General features: G+C 47.8%; 8 protein-coding genes across 8 annotated transcripts; 6 read left to right on the forward strand and 2 right to left on the reverse strand.

Annotated features, from left to right (window-relative positions):
• Positions 1 to 457: 457 nt before the first annotated feature.
• Positions 458 to 1,945, forward strand: N7458_005149 (glycosyltransferase; the record flags this gene model as incomplete). The annotated part of the gene is made up of 1 exon (XM_056908531.1): positions 458 to 1,945. The coding sequence occupies one exon, from the start codon at positions 458 to 460 to the stop codon at positions 1,943 to 1,945; it is 1,488 nt and encodes a 495-aa protein (XP_056767149.1).
• A 2,301-nt stretch (positions 1,946 to 4,246) lies between these two features.
• N7458_005150 (GMC family oxidoreductase) lies at positions 4,247 to 6,139 on the forward strand (the record flags this gene model as incomplete). Its single annotated transcript, XM_056908532.1, has 3 exons — positions 4,247 to 4,598; positions 4,658 to 5,872; positions 5,925 to 6,139. The coding sequence occupies 3 exons, from the start codon at positions 4,247 to 4,249 to the stop codon at positions 6,137 to 6,139; spliced, it is 1,782 nt and encodes a 593-aa protein (XP_056767150.1).
• A 2,872-nt stretch (positions 6,140 to 9,011) lies between these two features.
• On the forward strand, positions 9,012 to 9,800 carry N7458_005151 (putative allergen; the record flags this gene model as incomplete). Its single annotated transcript, XM_056908533.1, has 1 exon — positions 9,012 to 9,800. One exon carries the CDS (start codon positions 9,012 to 9,014, stop codon positions 9,798 to 9,800), a length of 789 nt encoding a protein of 262 aa, XP_056767151.1.
• Positions 9,801 to 11,052: 1,252 nt separating this feature from the next.
• On the forward strand, positions 11,053 to 11,403 carry N7458_005152 (uncharacterized protein; the record flags this gene model as incomplete). Its single annotated transcript, XM_056908534.1, has 1 exon — positions 11,053 to 11,403. The coding sequence occupies one exon, from the start codon at positions 11,053 to 11,055 to the stop codon at positions 11,401 to 11,403; it is 351 nt and encodes a 116-aa protein (XP_056767152.1).
• Positions 11,404 to 13,097: 1,694 nt separating this feature from the next.
• N7458_005153 (DUF3431 domain-containing protein) lies at positions 13,098 to 13,781 on the forward strand (the record flags this gene model as incomplete). The annotated part of the gene is made up of 2 exons (XM_056908535.1): positions 13,098 to 13,120; positions 13,199 to 13,781. 2 exons carry the CDS (start codon positions 13,098 to 13,100, stop codon positions 13,779 to 13,781), a joined length of 606 nt encoding a protein of 201 aa, XP_056767153.1.
• Positions 13,782 to 14,127: 346 nt separating this feature from the next.
• Positions 14,128 to 14,859, forward strand: N7458_005154 (FMN-linked oxidoreductase; the record flags this gene model as incomplete). The annotated part of the gene is made up of 1 exon (XM_056908536.1): positions 14,128 to 14,859. One exon carries the CDS (start codon positions 14,128 to 14,130, stop codon positions 14,857 to 14,859), a length of 732 nt encoding a protein of 243 aa, XP_056767154.1.
• A 967-nt stretch (positions 14,860 to 15,826) lies between these two features.
• Positions 15,827 to 17,137, reverse strand: N7458_005155 (NAD dependent epimerase/dehydratase; the record flags this gene model as incomplete). Its single annotated transcript, XM_056908537.1, has 5 exons — positions 15,827 to 16,159; positions 16,226 to 16,498; positions 16,550 to 16,697; positions 16,746 to 16,990; positions 17,051 to 17,137. 5 exons carry the CDS (start codon positions 17,135 to 17,137, stop codon positions 15,827 to 15,829), a joined length of 1,086 nt encoding a protein of 361 aa, XP_056767155.1.
• Positions 17,138 to 17,895: 758 nt separating this feature from the next.
• N7458_005156 (uncharacterized protein) lies at positions 17,896 to 18,414 on the reverse strand (the record flags this gene model as incomplete). Its single annotated transcript, XM_056908538.1, has 1 exon — positions 17,896 to 18,414. One exon carries the CDS (start codon positions 18,412 to 18,414, stop codon positions 17,896 to 17,898), a length of 519 nt encoding a protein of 172 aa, XP_056767156.1.
• Positions 18,415 to 18,737: the final 323 nt, after the last annotated feature.

The following is an 18,737-nucleotide window of genomic DNA, read 5'->3' on the forward strand; positions in this document are numbered from 1 at the left end:
CTCATTTGCGGGTGTCAAATCAGGCGCGCCAACGTGGGGTTGGTTCTTATCAGGTATAAAGCTGCTGCGCTGCCCTTGCGAAGTCGCATCCACATTCAATCTACGTACCCTGTTCATTTCCATTTCCTCTTGCACACACGCATCTCATCTCGACTCATTTAGGGTTTGTGAAATGAGTCCGTTGCAAGTACATCCCCCGCGGAAGATATTGCTCGTGGTCACCACGGGAGGATTCACCCATGCCGGTAAGAAATAGAATGGCATCGAAGCTCGTAATTCCTATTGAGCATTCGATGGCGATGGGATGGCATTAAATGTTAAAACTTTCACAGGTCCTGTATTGGAGATTGGCAGAGTCTTGGCTGAACGTGGCCATATTATAGAATTCGCGACACTGGACGGCCAAGAAAATTGGATTAAACCTGACGAATATGGGTTCATCAGCGGACTCCATCTAATGGGCCCAGGGCCGACAGATGATCAGCTTGATGCCCATTATCGGCGGATGCAGGCATGGGATGTCCGCGAGGGTATTGAGCCCACACTTATCTCAAAATCAATGTTCGATTCCTTCTGGCCGCAGACATATGATGGCCTCAAGAAAATCATAGAAAATCCAACCACCCGTCCCAACATGATCATTGCCGACTTTTTCGTCGAGGCCGCTCATGATATGCAGGTCGAGTATAACCTTCCCCTTGCTATTGTGTGTCCCAACTGGCCACCACTCCAGCTGCCTTGCTCCTATATCCCGGGTCAACCAGGGTTTCAACTGCCCGGGACTATGACCTCGGAGAATGCTTCAATGTGGCTTCGTATCAAAAACGAGTTGGTCATTTTGTCGGATTTGCCCGCCATCATGCGACTGTTGAAACGTACTAGGAAAATGCGCAGTGATTACGGCGTCTTCCGCCCACTTCACAAACCCAGGAAGCCTGACTATCTCTTATTTGTGAATTCCTTTGTGGGACTTGAAATCCCTCGCGATCTTCCTCCGACCTGTGCTCCAGTGGGCCCATTACTGAGTCCCACTTGGGCTTCTTTGGATGAGGCCTGCGACAGTTTCATGAAGAAGCACAAGTCTGTTCTATACATTGCTCTCGGAACGCATATCATTCTACCACATACCGACTTTACCACTATCGTGACCGGAGTATCTCGCTTGATGGAAAAGGCTCTGATCGATGGCGTGATTTGGGCCATTCCAGAAACTGGCCGGGGGGACATTGATGAAAGCCAGACTTTATCCACCGACAAAGATGGCCAACCAACAGATCTTCTCCTTGGAGATCTCCTCTCCAACAAGCACCCAGATTGGCTGTTCCCATTCTTTGCGCCCCAACGTGCGATCCTTGATCACGATTCCACTAAAGTCTACTTTACACACGGTGGCGGCTCGAGTGCTAACGAAGCTCTCTTCCACGGGAAGCCTGTTCTGTCCATGGGAATTTTCTTTGACCAGACCGCAAACACGACCAGGCTTGTCGCCGGCGGAGTGGCAGAGTCACTTGACAAAGTCAGCTTCACCGCTGACGAGATCTACTGCAAGATCAAGAAGATCGTTGTCGCCGAGGACGATGGATCTTATCACCGCAACGTGCTACGGATGCAGCGCATCGCACATATCGCAGCACGTCGCAAGAACCATGCCGCCGATCTCGTGGAAGAGGTGATGTACGACAACGAGTTGCGGCTCGACGCAGATGGCAGAGAGTTGCGACCGATGCATCTGCAGACGGCAGATTCGCGCATGTCGGCGTTCAAGGCCAACAACTGGGATATATATCTAGTTACTGCATTGGGGTTGGTCACCATTGTCGGATCAATCGGACTCGCGGGTCATTCTGCATGGAGATATCGGTCCCTTTTGGTTGGCCAGGCCCAGTCGATTGTTTTGGAGGGCTGGGTGCTCCTCCAACACGGAACAATCTGGCCTCGGGCCTAGTTATTCATGACGGACAACTGTAATACTTACCGATTTGCGTTGGCTGTTGTCGCACAGATGGAATGGTTATCCATTATCAAAGTACTGTCTTGAATAAGTAAGCGGGATACAGATTGAGTCACTGTCGCATTGGTTGTTATAGGCCACTGATGTCATGTGTAAACAGGAAAGTGGGCTAATCACCTCCCGACACGAGAATCCCGTTCATGTAATTTTGACTATCTGATGTTTGTAAAAGAGAATATTCACAGAATGAGGTTTTGGATGTCAGCGTCTCTGCACAAACGAAGACAGCACTGAAGGCAGGAGCTTTCCCGCAGGACACTCGCCTTTCTATAAGAAGCAAGTGCAAAGCAACGAAGATCATCAGCCCCATCGACAGCAATTACACTAATCTGCAAGCTAGGATATGAAGCAAAGGTATCCTGTGTCTCCTAGTCCGAGTACTCTCCAACCTCACTCAAAGGCATAGTATATGATACAAATCTGTCTGGATCTTCGAGTCGAGTCTGCCGAGGATAGGGACATCTTTTGAGTATCAGTAAATCTCTTAAAGAATAGAGAATGGTTAAAGGATCTATTTGAGCAACAGCACATCCATCTAGGTACATCGGTGTCAGTTGAACAGGAAGTTCCTTGTCATCTTGAGGGGTCAATATCGAGGCTTTATGCAATGGTCTGCTTTGTATATACCCTACTTAGCAATCCCTCTCAATCGCAATTCCAGAAAGTGCACCGTGGCCTTCAAAGCAATGAAAAACAGAGGGAACTCTTCATGAGCTACGTCACCGGGTGTCAACGTGCTTGATGCAAGCCTTATCCTGAGGCAGAAGTGACAGGCAGGTCCAATAATCAATTTCTACACTTTGGATGAAAGCCAAAGCATCCAGGATGATCGAGCTATTCATCGGATTTTTTTAAAAGATTTGATGTGAGATATCAAATAGGTTCACGACTTGCGGGAGGAAAGCCACCATGAATGGGAGCTAAATATTATTTCCTCGGACTATTTAGATACTAGTTGTGCATCTTAACTATTCGCAGACATTCCAAAGAACCCTTTCTCAATCCCTGGTTCTAGTACATTCATGTCGTCTGAGCCAGACTCGCCAAAACGTCGAGACTTGATACTGTGCTCGACTATTCGTCATAACCACCTTCACCTTACTCAATATCTGATCGATCAAAGGGAATGATCCATAGGGACTAGCCACAACTGGTTGATGTGCCTACAGACCGCCACAAAGATATAGTGACTTACCCGATAATTATATCGAGGCGCCTCTATGACTTCTGACACCAAACGCGGAAGGTTAATATACCTGCACCTTCTTGGACCCTTTACCCACGGGATGCACAAACGGACATAGACATCACGCGAATGATCATTCACAGCGGAATCGACTTCGATGAAACTCAGGGCTGCGATAGCCTCCCTGCTTTTCCGTTCGCAATAGAAAGCTCCACATGGTTAAAATGATTCTAGACTGCGGTACCAACCCACTTATCCCCGTCGCCGATCGGATAAAATCTCTTATCGGACGGTCGATCTGATCTTTTCAAGAACGAGTGGTATACCTGGTCCTATAGGCTGGTCAAAGATACCACAATCCTTGGTGAAATTCCACTGGAATACAGCCAGGATGCATTTCATACGCTCAAATATGCGGAAAAGATATTGCGTCTCGTCTTGGCCCATGATGAAACAGCACGCCCCTCCGATATTTGGATCGATTCAGCCAAGACAGGGACAACCCTACATATTTTAGCTCTTCTCCCGCTTTCACATCAATTCAGAATGTTCAAATTTGTTCGCCTTTGGTTTCCCCTTGTAGGAGTTCAGGTTTCGGATCTGTAAACAAATTTGACGAAATAAAGTTCATTTTGTTGACATGAGCATTCCAACGGCGATTATATATTTACGTTCTTTGATGCCAATGATCTGCCACATCGGCATCATAGCAGCCAAACGCTCGGGACAACCGATTTCTGAATGGTAGCTTGCTCATTGCAACTCGGTAAATTATAATTTAATAATCTCACGTTTCTGTCGGCTTTTCAATCTGTTGATGTTACTGCGGGGTCCATTTTAGTCGGTCGCTTATTATCACCCATGCGCCGAGGAAAATTCCCAAGAATGTCGTTGCCAGCATTCCTACGTTGGCCAGGGAGCTGACGGGAACTTAGAAGCACAGGCCGAAAACACATATAGAGGTCGATTTCTGGATGATCCTGTGGAGATCTTCCCCCAGGGCTATCCAGGCTTGCATTATCATCCTTGAACCTGTCTTCTCGCACACAATGAGATCACACATCATCGCACTTGCTTCTCTGACCTACTTGGTAGGCACAGTGCAAGCCCAGACACAGATGGACTCAGGACCAAAATACGACTTTATCATTGTGGGCGGAGGGACGAGCGGATTAGTTATTGCCAACAGACTCTCGGAAAACAAAAGGGTTACCGTCGCTGTCATCGAAGCCGGGGATTCAGTCTTCCACAATCACAATGTCACCAATGTTGCCGGCTACGGCCATGCTTTCGGCACACATATCGATTGGGCATACGAAACCGAAGATCAAAAATATGCTGGCGGATCGAAACAAATAATGCGTGCCGGGAAAGCTATCGGCGGAACAAGCACCATCAACGGTAAACCCGTCCTCCATCGCTCGCGACTAATTTGTACTGATTCGGATTACTCTCTCCAGGAATGTCCTACACTCGAGCGCAGAGTGTCCAAATTGACGCTTGGGAATTATTCGGAAACAAGGGTTGGAACTGGGGCAGTCTCCTCCCATACTATCAAAAATCCGAAAAGTTCGAGATACCCAGTCAGAACCAGTTCTCTCGAGGGGCCGACTACTATATCACCTATCACGGGGAGACTGGCCCTCTGAACGTGGGCTGGCCTATTGATATTACGAACCGCAGCATGCTTCCCACGCTTGACCAAACGTTTAACCAATTAGGTGTTCCTTATAACCGCGATGCCAATGGCGGCAGCATGGTCGGACTCACTTCTCACCCTAATACAGTCAACACGAAGGAGAATGTTCGAGAAGATGCTGCAAGAGCTTACTACTGGCCGTACCAGAACCGTCCCAATCTCAAGATCATTACGAACACCTTCGCTAATAAGATCATCTGGGCGAACAATTCTCACAGTGAAGCAGTCGCAATCGGAGTGGAAGTTACCACCTCCCACGGTATCGAGACTATATACGCCTCCAAGGAAGTCATTCTGTCAGCTGGCTCTTTGAAATCACCCGTCCTCTTGGAGTTATCCGGAATTGGCAATCCGGATATTCTCCGTAAGTATGATATCCCAGTCAAAGTTAACATTTCCACCGTCGGTGAGAATTTGCAGGACCAGACAAACAACGGCGTTCATTATCAGGGCACGGAATTTTGGCTCGGCTATCCGACATTCTCTGTTCTGGCGTCTGCTAACCAAATATACGGAAATAACGTGTCAAACGTTGCTTCCTATGTCAATTCAAGCATGGTTGAGTATGCAAAGGTTGTGTCTAACTCATCTAAGGGAGCAGTTCAAGAAGCCAATATTCTGGCCGCTTTCAAGCTTCAGTATGATTTGATCTTTGAATCGCAGGTTCCCTACGCCGAAATCGTTCTTCTACCAATTGAAGGGATGTTCATGTCTGAGTACTGGCCGCTACTTCCCTTCTCGAGAGGCAGTATCCACATCAAATCCGCAAATGCCTCAATGCCAGCCTCCATCAACCCGAACTACTTTATGTTCAAACAGGACCTCGATGCCCAGGTCGACGTTGCTCGGTTTATTCGTAAGGCATTCATGACAGATCCTCTGAGTGACCTTGTGGGAGACGAGTTTGCCCCCGGGGTGGACAATCTCCCCGACGATGCGCCTACCTCGGAATGGGATGACTGGGTCAAGTCGAACTGTATGTGTAAATCATCCTGGAGAATCAGAACAGCTGACTAACAAAATCTCAGACCGGTCCAACTTCCACCCAGTCGGAACTGCCAGCATGCTTCCACGTAACAGGGGAGGTGTCGTCAGTCCCGAACTCAAAGTCTACGGCACCAGGAATGTCCGGGTAGTTGACGCCTCCGTCCTACCGTTCCAACTTTGTGGACATTTGACAAGCACCCTTTACGCCGTGGCCGAAAAGGCGGCCGATATAATCAAGAAGCAATACCGTCTCTAGTGCCGATAGCTACATGGCACGTCAACCATGCGGCATGCCCGAATCTTTCTCTCTGCAAATATGTCTCTGCGCTCAACATTTCCAAGTTTTCGGGCCAGAATGTCTCGATCTTGTTGGTACTTTGGGTTTTTTCTTCGTTGCTGATTTTGTACTATCGAAAGGATAATAATCCGGTCACCTGTATGTTATGAATAATGTGATCATGTCTCATGTAGGGCTCTGGGAAGCCCATTTTTCTGCTATGAATTCGAATCCGACTTATTGCCGTGCATGACATTTTCTCTCGTAGAGCAGGCAAAAATCGGGACATAGTAAACAGTCCTCCTGTTTTCGCCTTTTGAAAATATGAATCTCTCAATGGCTCTTAGTCTATTCTCTATGAGAGTTAGTCACTTTCCCAGAATGTTCTATGCTTAGGAGTTCCCTGTGCTGTGTCACGGAATGTTTCCCAGCGGACATAATTACCATTGGCCTCACCGATTCCCGTCTAGACTCACCTTAAACAATGACCAAACTCTCAAATACACAGCGACAATTTCCCAGTGTTATTCATAGAAACAAAGAAAGCATTCGTCATAAATTTACCTAACTTACCCAATTAAACTTCGATTGTCTCGGGCAAACAAATGCTATGACATCAACACCCCCTCCAACAAAAGCATCACCATGGAATCTGCTCGCGTGTCCTGTCTCCTTTTATTTAGTCCAGCCCATCGGATCTTCCTTTCAGTCCTCACCAACTGAGACTTCCACTGAGCCCAGGGCTTGTCGATTATCCCCTCGGTGGGACATGAAGCGGAGTCGTCAAAGTTTGAATAGTCCAAGAACAAGGCCCACAATCGTCGATCAAAGCCGTTAGGAGGAAGATGGGACGTATTTTTCTCATAAAAAATCGAATCCAACGATTCCCCTCCCTTAGGGCTTGAATGGGACTCCGATAGTAGAGTGGGTAGTTCAGGAATGCCTCTTTGTGCGGGTAACTTCCAGATCGGGTATTTACAGCCACTGGTCTCGCTAGACTAGTCCGAAGCGCCAAGAAAGTGATTGTAAGCAACTAACACAAATCTGAGTCATATATCAGCGCCCTGTAACTATTCTACTCGTAATAGTACACTTGCTTTAGTTCTGCAAGATCTGTCATAGATGGCAAAATAGCCACCTTCACAATTCTGCCCCTGCAAAGTCTGTAAGGATACCCGGAATTTCCAGGAGAGTTATTAAAAGCACCACGTGAAAGACTCATTGACATTCTAACAATGAGAACACACAAAAGTTGGGTTGTGTTGAAATCGACCCGTGGAAATCTCTTCTTGCTCACCACATTTGATGATGCAGAACGGGCAGTGATTGGCCCAACGCCAAGCTTTGCCCTGCCAAGACTACATGAAGCACTATCATTGGTTTATATGCCAGCCAACATCCACTTGATGGGGATTATCATCCAATTGCAATGCTTTGTTTCTTGCCCTGGACCACATTGAGAGTGTCCATGGCGCTGCAAATTCGGGCAGTCGGGAAAATACCACGTAACCAGATGAATACTTGATTACCCCTGAACCGAGAAGAGGGGGGGGATATTCAATGTTTTCAAATTATGATATTAAGTCACACAGATCAAGGAATAGTGGGAGGATTTGTAAATGCACGGTCAAACAAGCACTACATAATCAATTGCCTCTGAAGACCCGGCCGGATGGTCTAGAATCCAGTCCAGTTCATAAGAATCCGCTAGCGCGTAGTTAAGACTGTCTGATCGCCCACCCAACTACACTGCCGAGCAAACGGTGGCCCACTATTTGACGCTAAGTTACATCGCTGGAGGAGAGCCCGCCCCAACACCAGAGGCAAAGTTGAACGAACAGTTCCCACTACGATTATCCGGTGTCGTGGCATGTGTAAACGGGGCTTGGCTGAGTCTCAAGTGCCACTGAACACATAGTCAGTATTGTAGAAGCCGAGTGACGATCTGTCCAACTTAATCCAGGCCTATTGTCAAGTGTAGTGTTAGTGTTAAACCCATTTTTTCCCAAAAAGGGCCTTTATGACTGAACCAAGGAATCATGGGATAATATATCCTTTGTGTCCTTCTTTCCAATTGATCCAGACACAAAGCCTCAAAAGACTCAAAGTAAGCGAAACATCCCCGAACATTGGCTGGTGCTCCACCGACACTCAAAATCCCAGGGCTCGACAAATCACGGCAACCACATTTTCTCCTCCACAATGTCTTTTCATGCCTGAAATATCCCTAACCAATGAGACAATTCACTGTCTACCAAGCAAGAACAAAGTCTTTCCCAAAGAACCACGGGCTAGACTTCTTCTCCGATCCTTGCGCCAATCGAGACCAAGCGCGCAAGCCACCGTCATCCACCAGACCCAACTGGCCACACGTCAACCCACGGCGTCGGCCCTTCTGGAATCCCAAGCGTCTACGCACCTCCATCGCTTCTCATTCGTAAACCATGCTAGCCCTTGACGTACGTGCAGCCTCCGGGGTGCCAGTCCATGGATATCCCCGCTCAGGTACCAGGCACACTGGTCTGCGACTGGTCATTTGGGCTTCGTGGAGGCAATGACGAGACGTGGCGCGGGGTCCGTCAGATTCTGTCGCTTCCAGAAAGAAGAAAGGGCCAGAAGGGAGGTATATAATGGCACTCTTCGCTGGTCGCGACTCCCTTTTTATTCTCTGTTTCTCGTTACACCACTTTCATTCTCTTATACCATTCCTTCTTTTTTTCAGGAAGTTTCGATAACTTCTGTCATTCCTTTCTACAAGTCCCTCATCACGACTTGTCCAGGTCATTCTTTTCTCTCTGCTCACTTGACGTGAACAAATCCTTCTTTTTTTTATATCAAACCATTCACAACAATGCAGTTCGCCAAGTCTCTCCTGCTGCTGGCAGCTCTCACCACCAGCGCCTACGCTCGCCCCGAAGGCTACGAGCGCCGCCAGGTCGCAACAGCCACCACCACCAGCGCCGCTTCATCTTCTTCCACTTCTTCCGGCGGCACCTGGACCAACACTCCTTCCAGCGGCAGCTATTCCACCTCCGGCTTTGGTGGCGTCACCTCCAGCAGCGGCAGCGGCAACACTTACACTGGTAACGTCGGCAATGCCTACGGCAGCAACATCATTGAAGTCTCCGCCTCCGACGCCAGCCAGTACAAGTACGTGATTCAATTCCAGGGCTCCAACACCGAGGACTGGACCGTCGCCATCTGGAACAAGTACGGTCCTGACGGTAAGATGGATGGCTGGTTCGGCAATGCCTGCAAGACTTTCACTCTCGCCGCCGGTGCCACCAAGTACATCGCCTTCGACGAGGATACCAACGGTGGTTTCGCCGCTGCCGCTGGCTCTATCCCCACTGACTCCAACGGTGGCTACGCCTCCACCTGGGGTGAGTTCGACTTCGGCTCCACCGTCAACAACGGCTGGTCTGGCTTCGATGTCTCCGCTATTGCCGCTCAGAACGCCGGTCTCACCGTTCAGGGTATGAAGATTTGCGATGCCCTCAGCAACACTTGCTCGTCTATCACTTCCGGTGCTGGTACCGTTAGCAACGCCTATACCAAGGCAGAGACTGACGTTGGTGGCATCGGTGGTAACCTCGCCTCCGGCCCCGTCCGTCTGGCCGTCACCCTCGACTTGAGCTAAACGATCGTTGGGCTGAGGGAAGTGGTAAATTGCGCGTGTGACGTACCATGCAAGTATGAACGTTCGAAAATCTAAAATTTGCCTTTTTTGGCTTCAAAGCCGGTGTTTCAGGTCGTGGTGTATACCCAGTTGGTACTTGTCCTTTATTGGTTACCTTTCCTTCTGTGGATATAGACTCTCAGGCTGGTCCTTGATTTTGAGGATTTCGATTTCGGAAATGTCCATGTCTTATCGTCTTTACGTCCTACGTCCAAATACCATACCATATCATACATATCAAACCATAGAATTGGACCTTCCACTGGTTTCCAAGAATGAAAAACATCTTTTCAACTCTTCAATTCCGCGCCGGGGTACTCAACTAGATTCTCTATACTTCTGTAAGTATCATGTTTCACACTCTTAACGCCCTTGAGTTGCAGCGACTATATGCGATGTGGCGTCCATGACCACATCATTGCATACGTAGCTCGTCACCTTTTTCAGTGTGTTGGCTTTTCCCTTTTGGGAGGACGACTTGTTGCTTGTTCACCGCCTGATTGGTCCGTGTAAATCTCAGAACGCCTCGGGTATCGGCGCCGGATCGGCGTGATCGGATTGTGTTAGGTAAGCAGATCTAGGATCGCAGGTATGGAGTCATGGACTCGCATCTTCATCTCATCGAATGTCTACATGTGAATGATTGTCGAGATGGCAATATTAAATAAGTTTTGGATTGATTCTACTTCCAAGACTTGAACCCTCATCTGTGTTGCCATAGTATTGCTCTATTTTGGCCCATTTCAAAAGATACACTATATGCAGGGACAAACAATGCTCTCTGTCAAGGTTAAAGTTCAGCCTTTCAAGAAGGAAAGTTAGCAAACAACGATACTATTGGCGACCATGAAGCCAGGTCTGGATTCTTGACTCCACTGCAGCTTATGACAACAACTTAGATCAAGAGGCCTGAAGATCTGGTGGATGTCGTTGCTCCACCCACTCACGCGAATCAGGGACGAACTCGATGTGTACTCTTGACGAAAGAGCCAACATATCATTCAAACGAAAGCACCATCTCGCGCATACTCTTGTGTCATACTACTATAGCACCCATGATATCAACACTTTTGTGTAAACCAGGGATTGCGCCTGAGATATGGTCCCATTTCCTAAAGCGGAAGTCATCCCAAAACGTCCGCCACAACATATAAGGCACAAGTCCAGCTACTGCCTCCAAAATTATACCAGAACAGACGTTTCGCTCATTACTATGCATCTCCTCTTCGTGCCCCTCTTCGCACTCCTCGCATCCGCCTCATCAGACTGGTGGTATTTCGACGCATGGGACGGCCTTAGCTGCGGCGATGCGCCGCAAAACGGCGAACTCGTCATTACTACTGAAGGATCAGGAAACCAAGTTTGCATCAGTCTCGATGAAAGTCAAAAGGCGTACTCGTATTCTTCGGCATTCGGCCTGGAGGAGACTGAGGTTCGAGGGTTTTTTTATGAGCATTGTGCTGGGCCGAGTAAGGTCCTTGTGAATGATACCTGTACGAATCCTGATGCGAATTTGCCGTATATTCGATCATGGAAGGTTTCTACTGCTGAGGTATCGGATTGATGGAGGTATGTTGTACTTGGATGAATGTATTGGGGAGATGCTAACAGAGGCGGCAGGGTATCTGGGCCGCTATTTTCGACTCATTGGTCTTGTTGGACTCGATTTTGATATTTGCATACAGAAACTCTGAGAATTTTTCACTGTCTATTAGTCCGTGCTTATCTGTCGTCCCTGGGTGCGGCGACATCAATGTGTTGCGAGACGGACAAGGGAGTTTACTATTTCTCATGTACTCAAGTACAAGCGTGCATTTCATTTTATTTTTTATGAGTTAACAAGCTAAATTCCCACCGGTCGCTCATATTTGGGACATTTCTTCCAGTGCCTGCATGTACATTTTAACAGTCGTGAGCTGTCGATTCACTGCATTCTTTGTTCGAGGTACCCTGGTCGACGCTATTTGGCCTTCCCAGATGTGTGTCAAATTTGATGAATTTCCATCAAAAATTGGGAATTGAATTCGAATCGCAATTGAACACTTAAAGCCCCGCTGGGCACAAAACTAATTAACCAGGGTGTGTGATTCTCGAAATGATGGAGATACCGATGTTTTCGGGTGTGTTCCGACTGGACGTGCCTTTGTCACTTCGGGCCGAAAACGGCAAAGACGACGGTAGCTACACCGATGACAACCAATGACAAGCACGGCATTGCTTAAGTACCGACCATCTGCAAGTACATCCGGGTTGAAAGATAAGACCATCTCCAGTTTCCATGCTTGTGGGAAAGGCCAGGGAGCATAATGTTACCTACGTAGCGGCCGTGGACACTGGAGCTCCTGCAAGACATGGTTCATAGTACTAATTATATGCACCCCGCACAATGCCATAGAAAGCTGGAGGAAGTTGATTCCAAAAATTCCACGACCAATCGGATCTTACCGATATGCAGGGGCCAACAAAGCACCGATCGTGGTCTGGCCGCTTTGATCTGCAAAGTTGGCCGCTTCCGTCCCTGAACGTGGACAGAAACGTCCGTGTTGAGGAAAATGACTAACCCAGATTCCTGCTCAGAGCGACTATCCCGCTACGCCACAACCAAAAGCGTACATATTGATGGCGAACTCGCTTCTCATCTCCGGCAGCTGTCAGGAAACATGTGCTTGATCGCCTGGACTTTAATACAGATCTTCCCGCCGATAGTTTGCAGATTATTGACTGACGGCTTGGCATGCCCTTGCCTTCTATCATGTACAGAGCAAGCTCATCGAGATCCTTCAGGTTGCCGATGTTTCGGAAGCCAACTGCTGGCTTTAGGAAGATTCTTTTCCTATTGACGGTACCCGCTATTATTCTGCTGGTTCGTTATCGTATGCAAGATCTTCCGTCTGTAAAAGATCGGATGCAGTGGCAGTCAGAAACTGGAGAATTTCGACCCGAGAATGTACAAGGTAATTATTTGACATCAGATGGTAGAGCTTAGCCTCCTAGGACTCTCTCTCTCTTTCTGTTCCAAAGCTCACTGAATAATATTGAGCAGACAACACGAGCCCTTACAAAATCTCACTTTCTAATCTAAATGGAGGTACCTCGGCTGAGGACTCATCACAGCATGAGTCCTTCACAGAAAATTCGAATGATCGTCAGTCAGATCAGACAGCCAGTGGTTCCCTGCAACGCTACATCATACCTCATGAGAATGCAGAAGATGTCAGCATTGTGGCAGCAAGGTCAGGACCGGAATCGACAGACTGGATGGAGGAATTCTGCGAAGATTAGTATGTCAAGTTGCGACCTCACTATCAGCATCATTCGACGAATCGGCAAACCTTGAGTGGCTAACCTCCCTTCAACAGCAAATGCACACCCCATATCTACTCCTTAGATGAGGAACCCGATGGCGAGTTCCTCGTCCCATATTCCAGAAAAGGCCACGAAGCAAGCGCGTACCTGAGTTACATAATCGACAACTACAATAACCTTCCACCCTACACAATCTTCATACATGGCCGTGAAGAGCAATGGCACAACGACGTCGCAGGACCAAACACCCAAAACGTGCTCGCAAACCTCCGCTACGAAGCTGTCAGTATAAACGGCTACGTCAATTTACGATGCACCAACAGACCCGGCTGCCCAAGCACAATATTTCAACAGTTTCCTGTAGCGGTTGACTTTGACTATCAGTATATGATCAATCAGCTACCCGAAATCCTGGGTCATCTCCTCGGAATTGATCCCAGCGAGGCGCCAACTGATATCGGGCATCAGTGCTGCGCACAATTTGCCGTGACAAGGGAGCGAATTCAAGAGCGGCCTCGAATTGAGTATATCCGCATTCTTGAGTGGATTGCCACCACTGATATGACAGACAATTATGGTATTGGATGGTTGATTGAGAAACTGTGGCATATCATTTTTGGCATGCCAGCAGTCTAGTACGTTGATCACTTGTCCAGTATTTGAAGTTGGCGCTAACGGTCAAACTAGCTGTGAAACTGAAGAACAGTGCCGCTGCGATTTGTATGGGTGGTGTGGTCCGAATCCGTCGACCAATAATCAGATTTTGACACCCATCTCTTGATCAGCACGGAATTGTGTAGCTTCAATAGTCTGAAGCCCAAGTTCGGAACACAGTTCTTTAATTCTATTTGAGACCTGGCGTCTTTCTAGCTAGAGAGTCATTGAAGCACACTAAACAATGCACTTTTCTTTACTCAAATATCGTTATTAGTTCAAGAGAATTCGGATGTTCCGACTATCTTCAACCCCTTGCAGATCAGAGATGAAGAACCGTATCATGGTTGCCCCGATGTGCATGTACTCAGCGGAATCAAATCCGTCGTCTCCCTTTGTTAGGGCCTTCACAGACTACCATCCGGCCCACCTTGATCACCTTGCCCTGAAAGGCGCAGGCTTGGTGACCATTGAGGCGACCGCTGCTCAAGAAAATGGGCGTATCTCGCCAAATGACTCGGGTCTCTGGCAGGACGGCGTTCATTCAGAGCAATTTAAAGGACTCCAGCGCCTTGTGAACTTTGTTCATAGCCAGGGCGCAAAGGTCGCTATCCAACTGGCTGGACGAAAGGCTAGTACTGTGGCTCCTTGGATAGCAGAACAAGCCGGAAAGCGAACCTTAAGAGCCGATGAGAGATCTGGAGGATGGCTCACCAACGTGGCGGGGCCATCCGGTGGTGACGAACATATATGGGCGCCGGGGGATTCCTTCTGGCCCCCTCGGGAGTTAAGCACAACCGAGGTTAAGGACGTCATTAAGGCGTTCGCAAACAGCGCTGCACTCACTGTCAAAGCTGGCGTTGATATCGTTGAGATCCATGGCGCCCATGGATACTTGGTCAGCGAATTCCTCAGTCCTGTCACCAATCAGCGAACGGACAGATTTGGAGGCTCCTTTGAGAATCGAACTAGAATTGTTCGCGATTGCATCCAGTGTTCGATCTGTGATACCTACAGGGGTGCCTCTATTCCTTCGAATCAGTGCAACCGAATGGCTTGAGCATGTGCGCCTCGACTCATGGGATCTCCCATCCTCGATTGAGCTTGCAAATTACTTCCATCATTCGGCATCGATTTCCTCGACGTCAGCTCCGGTGGTAGACCAGAAAGTTGATATGCACAACAACTATCAAGTTGATCGTGCAGGTGAAATTCGACGGATTATTCGAGCCGAGGGACAGAAAACCTTGGTAGGAACGGTGGGCTTAATCACACAGCCCGATAGAGCCTGCAAAATTGTACAGAATGCGGATGAAGCGGAGGCAGTATTGGCCGAGTCTATGCTTTCAGGATCGCAGACTATGGCCGACGCTATCTTGTTGGGCAGGCAATTTTTGCGTGAGCGAGACTGGGTAGTTAATGCAACCACGGCCTTGGGTGTGAAGCTTACAGATTGGCGTGCTTTTGCTATGTAGCTGACTTTCAGATTAATCTCTCTACTATACAGCAATCAAAAATTTAAGTTTGATCAATCAGTAGTACTGCCTTACAATGAATCCTTTTTCAAGATGTGTTATATTCAATAATGTACTTTGCTGACCATTATTCGAAAATTTTTCGAAAGGGCTACTCAATCTTGGGCTACCTTATTGGTCGGGCGGTTGATCTGGATTATGCTGCGGATGGCGAAAGTCATCTTACATTTTTATTACACTAGAGAATGGCCCTATCGTAGCACTGCCACAATCAAGGTTAGTATTTGGCAACCAAGAATAGTCAGACTCAAGCATCCTTCATCTTTCTCCCAAGCCTTGAGATGTACACCTGGCATAGATCGAGTAACAGTCTCGGAGCACTACTGATATTATCATTCATCGCGGGGGCATAACTCAAGACAAGCATTTATTAGACCCCAATCGGCTTGCAATAACCTACTACCAGAGTTGAAGCTATTCGTTCCCCAAATGCCAATTTTGTGCAGCTGCCAAGTACTCAAAAACGGATGTGAACAGGAGTTACAAAAAATATTAACGCAGAATACCAGTGGACAGCATCGAGTTGACTGCATCAATGACACTTTTCTTCAAATCGATGTATTCCCAAGTTCCATCGCGAGATCCCTTAGCGAGTATATCCAGGCTGATGCGTGTATCCCACCCAGTGGGGTGGACACCCGAAGGCAAAATCTGGCCTGGGTTTCCTTCAGGAACCCTATCCTTGAGGGAGGGGAAGTTTTGCCGAATGATATTGACTACAAGCTGTGGTGTTATGAGCCCTGATATGAGAAGAATGCGTTGGTTTGCCGCTGCCGGGTTTTTTAGCGCATCGACATGACTACGGGCAACATCACGGACGTCAACCTGAAAAAAATGCAGTCAGTACTTTGCTTGAATTTAATAGATTCCCACGAGTGCCTTGAAACATACAAAATGGTAAAACGGAAATGTAACGCCATCAATCTGCTTGTGAGTTCCATCAATAAAGCTCGCGATCGCGAAATGATTAGTCTCGTTGATGGACTTTGGTCCATGTATTGGGTGAATCATTGGCCCGGTGATTATATCCGGATTTATAACGGTCAAGTCAAAGGTTGGCTTGCTTTCCCTCATGAATTTCCATGCAGCTGCCTCCGCGCGAATTTTGGAGACGTTATAGCCGAGAACAGTGTCGTTCTGCGAGATAGCTTGCTCAGCAGTCACCTAAATAGTTGTTAGATTGGTCGGCAAATATACTTTTTCAAAAGCACTGACGGGATTCCAGTCTTTCTCCGTATAGGGCTTTCCTTCTGTAGATAAATCTTCGAATGAGTTGAGTACAGAGACAGCACTCCCGAGAAGCACGAAACGTTTGAGAGATGGACCACCAAAGTGCTGCGCTGCTCTTAATATCTGTGTGGTTCTAAATTTGTGCGTTAGTACTAATCAGAACTCGTAGTGGTTGAATTACCCCATCTCAGCTGGCTCAATCATCTCTTTCTGAATATCAGAAATTTGAAACGTCACTGGAGAAGCTGTATGTATAACGTAATCAAACGGTTTGCTAGAATTTTGGAAAATGTCGTCGAAAGGCCTGTCGGAAGTGAAATCGGCTACGATCACGAATTCCACATGATTCTTCCATGACGGGTGAGTGGAAATGATGTCTTTAGCTTTTTCATGCGACCGCACGGTTGCAAGGACCGTATATCCTCTCTATTCAGGTGTAAGTCATACTTTGCTTCCTTCGGGTTGGTAAGCGATGATATGACTAACCTCAATCAGAATAGATAGGATATGAGATGCCACGAAGCCATTTGCACCTGTCAGGAGAACGTGTTCTCCAGCGCCAGATTGTACCATTGTAACGGTGGAAACGTAAGAGAGTACAAAAAATTGTGATCTGAAATTCTAGATATAGCATTAAATTGTGGGAAACCGTCAACTTAAATGACCTTCTGGGCCGTTTTCCTCTCACGTAACAGCCGGAAGCAGACGCAAGGAGTTACAGAAAACATTACCGTAATGACGACGCAATCAAGCCTCTTCTAAATAGTGGTGCTGGGATGTTTCTTCCTGGGATCTAGCTGTACTCGGGATCTGGTTCGTATCTGACGTCAATAAGTGACGGATGCAGCCAATGTAAACCTAAGACGCATGCTGCTTCCCCGGCCCGCTTCCACATCTGACTGCATACCCCGACCCAGCCCACCTGTTCAAGTCTAGATGTATTCTCGGAAAACGGACGACGAAGCGCGGGCACAAATCAATACACTTGTGTGACTTACAGTGGCACAGCAAAAGTCCTAACACCCCCAGCCCCACATACGTATTATGCCAAATTTGACCGTTCTGATTATTAAATTGTCCATGAAAGTCTATATTCGATTTTCGACAGGCTACTTTGGGCGCCTTATATACCACTATTACTTAGTGACCGCTTTGATAGGTGGTAGAGCCTTGGCACGGGCAGTGTGATGGGTAGCTCTCTAGGGATGCCTTGGACTTTTGCTGTGTCAATGTACGGAGTACTTCCCGCTAGAAGTGGAGAACTTGAGGATCTGAACGATTTCTTTGTGCACGAATTCCACTCCGGAGTGATAGGAATGACATAATATGAGCTAAAAGTCATGCTTCAAACGATCCAGAGGTGGCAAAACGCCCTGATCCTCCAATGTTTCAAAAGTCTTTTCCAACTCATCCCAGGTATCTGCATACCCCGTCCATCCTAGCTTTCTTGCCTTGCTCATACTTCCCACGCAGTTCCAATCACGACCAAGGGTCATGACTAAGAAATCCCATGTTGCCTTATCCCATGCTTTTTGATCCAACCTATACATATCACGGAGCTTGCACCATGCATTGTTGACGTCTTCTCGCTTCGCCCATTTTTCAGGGTCCACTTGAAGGAACAGCGTTGGGGAATTCTCAGCCGCAGGATCGGAGGAGATGCCCAATGCCGATGCTGACGCTTTCAGAGGGGGTTTGTTTCGTAACTGTATAGTAGATGACTCGTAGTTCTTGAATCCCTTGGTATGAGGAACCCCGCCATTGGGGAACATGGGATCCGGGATTTTGCACCCAAACCGGGAAGCTAGACGCGGCCATAGGTTCTGGAATGACTCAGTGTCACCGTTCATGACGTTGAAAATCTGATTGCCTGCACCAGGTGCCTTTGCAGCCCAGAGACAAAACTTTGCATGAAGGTCCGCTGAGGTCCAACAGTTGAAAGAAAAGTAGTTAGCCCGGCTCCCTGGGTACGGTAGCTCTGACCCAGGCAGTGCCTTACTGACAGCACAGTAAAGCCCAATTGATGTGGCTTCATTCATAAAATTACCGCGGGCGTATCCAAGCACATCTTCAGGGAGTGTGGCAACCCATTCCCAGTCGTCCTTTCTAGCAGCATCTGCAAGGATTCGTTGTTGCTCGTAGTAGAATATAGGTGGCCATTGGACCCCACCAG

The sequence above is a fragment of the Penicillium daleae genome (assembly GCF_028827525.1).
Source record: "Penicillium daleae strain IBT 16125 chromosome Unknown utg000005l_segment0_segment0, whole genome shotgun sequence".
NCBI lineage: Eukaryota > Fungi > Ascomycota > Eurotiomycetes > Eurotiales > Aspergillaceae > Penicillium > Penicillium daleae.